The sequence below is a fragment of the Lynx canadensis genome, chromosome D1 (assembly GCF_007474595.2).
Source record: "Lynx canadensis isolate LIC74 chromosome D1, mLynCan4.pri.v2, whole genome shotgun sequence".
NCBI classification, from domain to species: Eukaryota; Metazoa; Chordata; class Mammalia; order Carnivora; family Felidae; genus Lynx; species Lynx canadensis.
In genome coordinates, this window is record NC_044312.2 from 97,723,783 (window position 1) to 97,732,878 (window position 9,096).

The following is a 9,096-nucleotide window of genomic DNA, read 5'->3' on the forward strand; positions in this document are numbered from 1 at the left end:
CAAGGCCCCACAGCTGTGAAAGGCAGAGCTAGGACTTGAACCCAGGTCTGTCTGATTCCGGAGGCTGAGCTCTTCTCTACTGCGTGGGGCTGCGTCGCTGTTACTCCACGGGAACTGCTCTTGGCGGCTGTGCTGGGAAGGAGGGTCGGCTGGAAAAGTTGCTGGGCCCAAGCACCTGCCCCTGTGATGCTGGGTAGTCCTGAGAAAGTACAGCGTCGGCCAGGCCGCTCATCCTCTCTGTGCCTCTGTGTGCTCGTCTGAGAAATGGGGCCGCATAGCACGGGTGCTGCCCGTGTTACAGGGTTGTTGGGCCCTTCCCAGCCAATATTTGGGACAGCAGATCGGGGAGTGCCCCTTGGGCTCTGGAGGACCAAACATAAACACATGATTCGATGGGCCCCGAACCCAAAGAGAGGGTGGTCTGCTAGACCTCTCCCCATCTCTGGGCTGTGTGTTACTGGTGTGCAGCGAGGTAGGTACAACATTGAGAGTAAGTGATGAAAAACTCCTACTGCAACTTGACATTGCTGTGTCATTCTTTATTGTAACTTACAAAAGCATCAGTTGGCAACAGATTGGAAAACTTAAAAAAAAAAAAAATCTCTTTCACAAATAGCGTGAGGAGCTCTGGCCCAGATCGTAACTGTGATTGAAGGTGGGAAGTGCCCTACTTGCTCAGGGATGTGGCGGGGAGGGGAGGGGTGGGAGAGGGAGAGCCCGTTAGGCTTCCTGGAAGAAGCGACATAGAGCTGGACCTCGAAGGGAGAGTAGAAGTTTGCCAGGGGGAGGAAGAAGGCAGGGAAGTTCGGGCCCTGGGAACAGTATGTGCAAAGGCAGACGGCCTGAGGATCGGGTGGTTCAGGGACGTGGTCTTGGGTGTTTGCGAAAAGGTAGAGGAGATAGTTCTGGGAGCCCGACCGGGAGGGCCCAGAATGCCAGGCTGAGTCAGGACTTGAAGACTATTCTGGAGGCGGAGGTCCTGAGGTGGAAGATAAAGTCACAGCTTAGGAGGTGCTTTAAACGACCGAAGGGGCCATCCAAGTGGTGTTTCCTTTCGGTCTTCAGCCTCCAGGAAGGCAGTTTCTTGGTGCCCAGTGGGGTAAGTTGTTGGTGAGCCGGCCTATCCTTGTCCCAGTTGAGGCAGCCAGCTCCATGATTCTGCTGGTGCCTGGTGGCCCCTGGGTCCCTTCTGGCTGGACGGGCAGGCAATCAATCCTCAGGTGTGAGCAGCAGGCCTTCCCAGGCTGCTCTGGTCAGTGGGTTGGCACCTGTCGTGGCTGGCTGGCCATGGTGGAGCCTTCGTGTCCCTGCGGCCTGATGCTACCCGTGCCATGAACTGTCAAAGGGGGTGTCCCGGCCGCCCCCAAGGAGTCCAGAGCCACGCCAGGGAATGTGGGCAGGAGGAGGGAAGGCCGAGGTCTGAGGCTGAGGTGGGGGGCTGACCAGGCACTGGGCGCGATGGCGTGGGGTCCGAACAGGAGGTGAACAGTGGACAGCCGCCTGAAGTGGCTTCCCGCACCCACCCTCTGCTGGGTCAGGGCTGAGGCCTGCGGGTGTGGCTTGAGGAGTGAACTCTCGGTTGAGGCGATGACGGACGGTGGGTGTCCCATCCGGGGCTAGCCAGGTGAGTGTCGCTGCGATGGTCTCAGCCTGGGGAGGAGAGGAGCCAGCCCGCCCTGTCTGGGGGCTGCTGGCAACAGCCCGTGGTGTGCCCGGGCCTGCGTGTGGCCACAGGTCCAGGGAGAAGGCTGGCCTGCGGGGAGGGGAGAGAGCTGTGGGAGGCCCCTCTCCTGCCCGCCCCACCTACACCCTCTTGTGGGGCCCCCCGTTCAGAGAGGCCCAGCCTCTTGCTCTCTCCCTGCAGCTCCCTGTAGGCTGGGCCCCCAAGCCAGCGGCAGGCTGGACTGTCTGGCTGCCATTTAGCGGGGAGTCCAGCTGCCCCGGATCCTGCGGGATGGGGCCGGGGAAGGGGGGGTGCGGGGATTTGCAGCCTGTCTAGGTGCTGGCTGCAGGACCAGGAGTCCCTGAGGGGCTCTGGTTTTGACAGTGGCCTTGGTTGTATCTGGAGGCTTAAGGCCTGAGTCCTTGGACCTCTGTGGCTCTCTCTGCCTTGGGCTGGTCCCACACTGGACTCAATACTTGCCACGGCCCTAGGGTCCCCCTGGGGTGGCAGAGGGAGGCTCTGGGGCAGCCCTCCCTCCGGCTTCATGCTGCTGCCAGCCTTGCCCAGAGCTGGCGCTTTTCACTGTGAGCACCAGGTGGGACCTCCTTGCTTCTCAGTGGCCCCTCTCCCGGATCAGATCCTCCAAGGCTATGCCCCGGGCCCAAGGGCAAGTCCGGCCCTTTGGCCCACTGCAGCCGGTCATGGCTGCTCTGTGACTGAGCTTCGCTCTTCCTCCTTTGGTTTCCTTTTGCGGAGCTGTCACCTGCCTCTGCCCCAGTTCCCTGGCTACCGGTGAGGCAAGGGCTCACTGGCCTGGCTCCTGGAGTCCCCTCCCCCAGTTTCAGGTAGAAACCACACTCTTCCTTGGCACTTGCCAGTGGCTCCCTGCCCTCTCTGAGCACCCTGGCCCTTGGCCCAGGACGGTGGCCAAGAAAGGCTCCTCTGCTCTTTCAGACTTACTCCTGTCTCCTCGCGCGTCCTTGTCTCTGTCCGCCTGGAGAATCCTTCCGTGTGTTCCTTCCTGGTCCCTGCCTGGGGCCACAAACGGGCCCCTTTCTGGCTGCCTCTGGGCTTCAGATTTGCAGCAAGCCTAGCTGCTTTTGGAGCTCCGTCGTGGCCACCTCCGTTCCTCAGTGCCCTGTATCCGTGGCCTGGATGGGGCCCTACGTTTTGTGGGAGTCCACAAAGAGGCCATGTGGACGATGTCTGATTTCAGCTACGCAGCCGGCTTGGGAGTTAGCCACCCTCCGCCCATTGTGCAGACGAGAGGGTTGAGGTGCCATGGGGCTCAGTGACTTTGCCAGGGTCTCTTAGGAGAAGTCAAGGGCAGGTGCTGGGACTCAGAACCATGTCTCTTGGCTCTTGTCTCGATCTCATTGCTGTCTTGCCAGGTGAGGTAAGAGCTTCACTGACCTTTGCTTTTTATATTGTCGGGGGTCAGAGGCTGGCTGGGGCCGGGGCTCAGCCTGTTGTGGATTAGGGCTCACCACGCGGCCGCGGCCATGGCCATGGCTTGGGCTCGGTGTCACAGGGGTGGTCAGCTTTATGAGCATTTCTTCTCCTCCTTCTGTCCTGAATTCTTGTCCCCAGCGTGAGGTCCTCCCAGAGACACAGCCCCTACGCTGAGAGTCTGAGGCTAACACCGGGCATGCTGGCCAGTGGCTGGGGGCTGCTGGGATCGAGAGCCTAGAGCTAGGAGTCCCTGGGGGGGAAGGGGGGTGGAGAGACTGGCCTGTGCGTCTCTGCCCAAGTCACGGTGAGGGTCCACGGCCTCTCCCTCCTCTAGCGTCCGATGCTCTGTGCTTCCTTAAAGCCACTCTTGGTGCAGGGAGAATAAGGGCTTTGCTCCTGCTGCCCTGATAAGGCTCTGAGGTTCCGAAGGGCCAGCTAACCCACCTACCCTTGTTTCCTTCATGTTTTTTCGAATCCCTCCACCCCAGTGTGGATGCTTTCATACTTCCAGGGACAGGGAGTTCACTGGTTCCCCAGGCAGCCCACCGTGTCTTTTCTTATATTGTTTTACTAAGTTTTAATCGTGTATGGAATATACAAATGTACCTTTTCGTTGCAAAAACGTCAAATATTATTTAAACAGCTAAGTATTCTCTTCCTGGATGACCACAACATTCCAGCCTCCTCCGCAGGGTTAATCATCACCGTTATTACTTTGGCGTATAGCCTTCTGGATATTCTCTATGCATCGACACACAGAACCTGTAGGAATATGTGCCATTGTAATGGGTACGTGTGTGTGTGTGTGTGTGTGTGTGTGTGTCTGTGTGTGTGTGTGTGTGTCTGTGTGTGTGTGTGTGTCTGTGTGTGTGTGTGTGTGTGTGTGTGTGTGTGTGTGTGTTCAAACAAATGGTTACGGATCATTCGGTCAATGCTTTTCTCACTTAACATTGGATCTAGGAAATCTAGTCATGGTTTTGCATAGTAAGCTACTGTAATTGTTTTTTCCTCCTTCCCTCCCTTCCTTCCTTCCTACCGTCCTTTCTTCCTTCCTTCCTTCCTCTCTTCCTTCTCTCTTCCTACGTTCTCTTAATGAAAGGCATTTAGGTTAATTCTGATTTTATTCTTCTGCCTTCCTGGGCTTACCTAGAGTAGCTATACTGCTGGGTACGGGAGCCTGTTGCATTTTTAGAATTTTTTTTTTAACGTTTTATTTATTTTTGAGACAGGGAGAGACAGAGTATGCACGGGGGAGGGTCAGAGAGAGGGAGACACAGAATCGGAAGCAGGCTCCAGGCTCCGAGCCGTCAGCACAGCGCCCGGCGCGGGGCTCGAACTCACGGACGCGAGATCATGACCTGAGCCGAAGTCGGCCGCTTAACCGACTGAGCCACCCAGGCGCCCCGCCTGTTGCATTTTTTAAATGCTTATTGCACAATATTTAAAGTCTGTCCACTGAGACTTTGCACAGAACCAAATGTCACCCTGTAGTTCCCAAACTATTCCCGTGTCTCTTCTTTAGAGCCGGGGGAAAGGGCTGCTCTCCTGTCCCCTGCCAAGTCCCCAGAGAGCTGCCGACGGTAGCCACGGGCCCTGGACACTTTTCTCCTTCACACTTGGGTTTTTCTACCCTTACTCAAAGGACGCGTTTTTGAGTGACCCGTCTCTTGGGTGGCTGTTGTGGCAAATGGGCTCTTGGTGGCCTTCAAATCTTGGTGGTTCTGGGAAATCTCCTTCACCTCTCTGTGCCTCAGTTCCAGCCTCTGTAAAATAGAGGTGACAGTTGCACCTGCGTCACGGGGCTTCTGTGAGGACAAAGAGGCGAACACAGGTAAAACGCAAAGTGTTGTGCCAGGCACCCAGCAGAATCCCAACAGTGCTCTATCCCGAGGTCCCGCCTGTATAGCTGCGCTCCTCACCCCTGCGGACGGGGGCCTGTGCTCCCGGTGGGCAGCCTGGGATGACTCCAGCCTTTGCAAAGGTCTCATCCCCCTGTCCACTCGCTGATTTCCCAGAGGAGGCTGCTGCCTGGGAATGCAGCGGGTAATTGGATTTCTTCCCGGCTTGGCCCTGCAGGTCCTGGACCGGGGCCTACGGGGAGGGAAGGAGGTCAGCCTGACCCTTCGCTCAGTGGTGGTGGCCGGGAGCCTGGTAACGTAACCCCACACCTCGGGCAGATTTACCGGCTCTCAATGGGGCCCGTTGTGGCCCGGGGATTTGATCTCCCTTAGCCTGCAGGGTGGGCAGGAGAAGAAAGCAGCTTGGGGCCAGCCTCTCCCCGGAGAGCCCTGGGGCCCCTCTGGGCCACACTAGCTGGTCCAGGCATGGGTCTGCCTTTCAGCTCCCAGGGCAAATCTCTGCAGGTGATTTATACTCAGCGCTGGAAATATGGCGCGTTTGCTTTCTCCTCACCTCCTCCCCAGCCTTCAAGGTCTAAACCACCTCCGATGCCATCATCTAATCAGCTCGTCACAGCCACCCGTGAAACGGGTGGCCCGGCCAAGGCCATTTCACGGATGCAGACACCGAGGCTCGGAGAGGTTAAGTGACTTTCCCAAAGCCGCACAGGTAGCCGCCGCTGGAGTTGAGACTATACCCAGGCTGTCTGGCTTCTTGTTCGGTTCTTTTTCGTGAGGCCACCCAATGTGACAGTCTTGGCAGAAGGTGCCTAGCTGGGCAGGCCTGCTTGACCTCTTCCCCTTCGGTCAGTGGCATGTGCGGTCAGTGAGCACAGAGGGTTGGGATTATTTCCTAAGAAGCGAGAAGCACCGTAGCTGGCCCGGGGCCCGGCCCTTCCCCAGCACCAGGCACAAACCCTCTCCGTCGCTAGAGGTGCAGGGGGACAGAGTGTGGCTGCGTCAGCTGTGGCCATCTGTCCCGCTGGGGCGGGGGCTTGCTCCCTGAACCTGTCCTGTGGGGTGTGGGCAGGGGGCCACAGCAACCCTCGGGACGTTGGGTGCTCCTGCCAGGGAGGCAGGAGAACAGCCATCATCGGGCCCATTTTAAGACCGGAGAAAGCTGGGGCGCCTGGGTGGCATAGTCGGTTAAGCATCGGACTTCAGCCAGGTCACGATCTCACGGTCCGTGAGTTCGAGCCCCGCGTCGGGCTCTCGGCTGATGGCTCAGAGCCTGGAGCCTGTTTCCGATTCTGTGTCTCCCTCTCTCTCTGCCCCTCCCCCGTTCATGCTCTGTCTCTCTCTGTCCCGAAAATAAATAAACGTTGAAAAAAAAAATTATAAAAAAAAAAGACCGGAGAAAGCAAGGCTCGGAGAGGCCCCGGGGGCTGCTCTGAGCTGGCAGCTGGCAGAGGGGAAACTCGAACCCCACCTCCTGATTCTAGCTGTAGAACCCTTACCAGTCACGCTTTTGGGTCACCCCAAAGGCACTGAGCTGGCCTAGCTCTGAATTACGAGCGTGGCTGATGTGGGCTTGGGTCCTGGGTCATGAATGACTTCGTATTTATTGAGCACTTACTATGTGCCTGGTGCTATTCCACGTGTTGACCTGTAACATTTCACTCAATCTTCAGACCAACCCCATGGGGTAGATACCATTATTATCGTCCACTGACAGCTGAGGAAACCGAGGCCCAGAGAGGCTACGTGACTCCCCAGAGTCATATGGGGGTGAACCTGGGATTTGAATCCCAGCGGTGTGGCTCCAGAGGTTGTGTGCGAACCACCACAATGCTTCTTGTGGCCCGGAGGACCCCCAGGGCAAAATACACCTGCCTGGCTCTTGGTGGTGCCGATGCACAGCACGGCAGGTGCTTGGTAAAAATGTGTCAAGTGAATGACTCCATGAATGACTGAGGCTTTAGACAAGCAACTCAGTCTTCCTGGATGTCAGTGAAGTGAATACCAAGCCGCCGTTCTTCCAGCATCGAGGGGAAGGGCCCACTTAGCATGTTGATATTTGAAAGTGCTGATGAGCTCAGGGCTTGGGCCGCGGCAGCTCTGGTCCCTCTGAGGGGGGACAGTGCCGCTGAGCTGCTCTGAACCGTGTCCTGGGAGTGAGCGGTGCTGCCCTGAGCTGTCGCACTGGCACTCAACTGCCTGCCCCGGGGGGCTCAGCTGCATGGGTGGTGGTGGGGTGTCACCTGTGACGGGCCTTGGGCTTCCTCTGGGCCAAGCCAGGGGCCAGAGGGGCTGAGGGTGAGCACTGTGACTGCGTCCGTGCGGGACCCTTGCATTCCTAACGAACACTCACAGCCTGCTGGGTGATTCGTGCGCGCGCGCGCGCACACACACACACACACACACACACACACACGTCTTCTTGTCAATTTCCCGGGCCCGTTTCTTCCCCAGGCTCCCGAGGTGAGGTGACCCCTCCCGGGTTCCCACAGGTCTGGAGCAGGATTCTGCCTTCTGAGGAGCCTCTCCAGGTGCTCACATGTTCCTTGTAGGTTCCAGAAGTGTGGGCGGATATCAAACATAACCAGACCGGGGGCCCCAGGAGGTCCCCGGGGTGACTTCCGCCTCGGTGCCCCTGCAGGTAGGGAATCCCCCTCCCACTCAGATTTGCTGTCTTTGTAAATAGTTTTGACAGCAGCTTCCCTGCAGTGGGACTCGGGAGATGCAGTTTCATCCTAAGCTCTGCCACTGGTTTGCTGTGTGGCCTTGAGTAAGTCCCTTCCCCTCTCTGGGCCTTGGCGCACAGCCCTGTAAAGGGAGACCATGGGGCTCACTTTTGTCTGCTGTTCTGTTCCTCCATTACGGGGTATGCTTTTATGCCGCATTTTCTCAACCCCTTTTTAAGACACTAGGATTATTGGGGACCCTCCACCTTGCCACGCAGGGACAGTGGGGCTTGGTTCTGGTATTGACTAGTCGTGAGACGGTGAAGAGCATGTGGTAGGACTTGCCAGGGAATCCCCGCTGGGTCCACTGCCCTCGGGCCACCCCGAGAACTCCAAGTTGGCCGGGCAACACCCAGCTCGGGGGGGAAAGTGCAGCTTTTGGAGTTCATAAGATCGGGGTTGGAATTCTGGCTTCGCCCCGGACCTTTGGCCACCTACCTGAGCTCTCAAGCACATTCATTCCCCACCTGGGAAGGCTTGGGGTTGACACGATGAAATGCTCGAGCTTCTGCCCAGCAGGCCCCCGGCACTTAGCAGGTCCCCAGCGGCAGCCATGCGGGTCTGTGGAGTGTGGTGAGGCGGGGGTCAGCGATGGTTCCGGAAGGCCTGCCGACAGCCCTGGAGGCTGAGTCCAGAAATAGAAGACCCCAGAGACAGAGGCTCCCGATGGCCAGGCTGGCCTCTGCCAGCCCCTGGGAGGCCACACTGAGCTGGCAGCGTGGGCCTTCCCTCCCTCCTGGCCCTGTTGGCTGCATAAATTACTCGGCAGCCTTTGGGCTAATTTTACCTTCTTGGTTTTCATGAATCATTTCCCATCTGGGGGCGTGTGAGAGAAATGGAAACAGCTCTGCCAGCTGGATGCCCCGGCGCCAGCCGCAGTGCAGCGCCTGTGGTGAGAGCTCTGCTTGCGTGCTTGCAGGGGTGAGGACGGGACCCCCGGGGACCCCACCAGGGGCCCCCGAGGGCTCGCTCCTTCCAGCCGTGTCCCTGTACCTTCGGGGTATCATGACTTGGAGTAAAGGAGCCCCAGCTGGTCCCGGAGCTGGAGCTGGGGCTGAATGGAAAGGAATTTGGCGTTGAGTGACCTTGCCATGACGGCCATCGAAGGTCTGTTTGGACCTCAGCAGAGAGGTGGTTAACAGAGAGCCCCCGGTGGCCTGTTTGTGATGAGCTCCAGGAGTTCGCCCGAATGCTGACTTTTCCTAGTGACAGGATACCAGAGCTGACAGGTCCTGACAAAGTCAAACCTAACCACCTTGGATGAACTGGGGCCCGGACCGGGGGAAGGAATTTGTCTCAAGTCTGTCCACTGGTGGAAGAGGTCAGGCTAGTGGTTATTTACGGACAGCTTACCCCTTCGCCCACGCAACCCTGTTTGACTATTATTATTCCCACCTTC

General features: G+C 57.9%; 1 protein-coding gene across 10 annotated transcripts; it reads right to left on the bottom strand.

Annotated features, from left to right (window-relative positions):
• Positions 1-518: 518 nt before the first annotated feature.
• On the bottom strand, positions 519-8,855 carry LOC115524896 (nascent polypeptide-associated complex subunit alpha, muscle-specific form-like). Of its 10 annotated transcripts, none has more exons than XR_003972250.1 (3): positions 8,136-8,855; positions 2,624-3,877; positions 519-1,753 (listed from the first exon to the last, which is right to left on the bottom strand). XR_003972250.1 is itself a non-coding variant. In XM_030331668.1 (2 exons), the coding sequence occupies exons 1-2, from the start codon at positions 8,497-8,499 to the stop codon at positions 1,321-1,323; spliced, it is 768 nt and encodes a 255-aa protein (XP_030187528.1). In that variant the 5' UTR covers positions 8,500-8,818; the 3' UTR covers positions 519-1,320. The 10 variants fall into 10 exon arrangements, 1 of the variants encoding a protein (XP_030187528.1); XR_003972249.1 differs by having other exon boundaries at positions 8,165-8,854; XR_003972254.1 differs by lacking the exon at positions 2,624-3,877 and having other exon boundaries at positions 8,136-8,851.
• Positions 8,856-9,096: the final 241 nt, after the last annotated feature.

Bases quoted from the DNA above. Each gene is read 5' to 3' on its own strand.
- LOC115524896 (XM_030331668.1), bottom strand. From the start codon at position 8,499: ATGAAAACCAAGAAGGTAAAATTAGCCCAAAGGCTGCCGAGTAATTTA. The intron at 1,754-8,164 runs GTGGGGAATGAA...CCCTCCCCGCAG, and splicing joins TCAACCCCAAGCCTTCCCAG to GCCAGCCTTCTCCCTGGACC.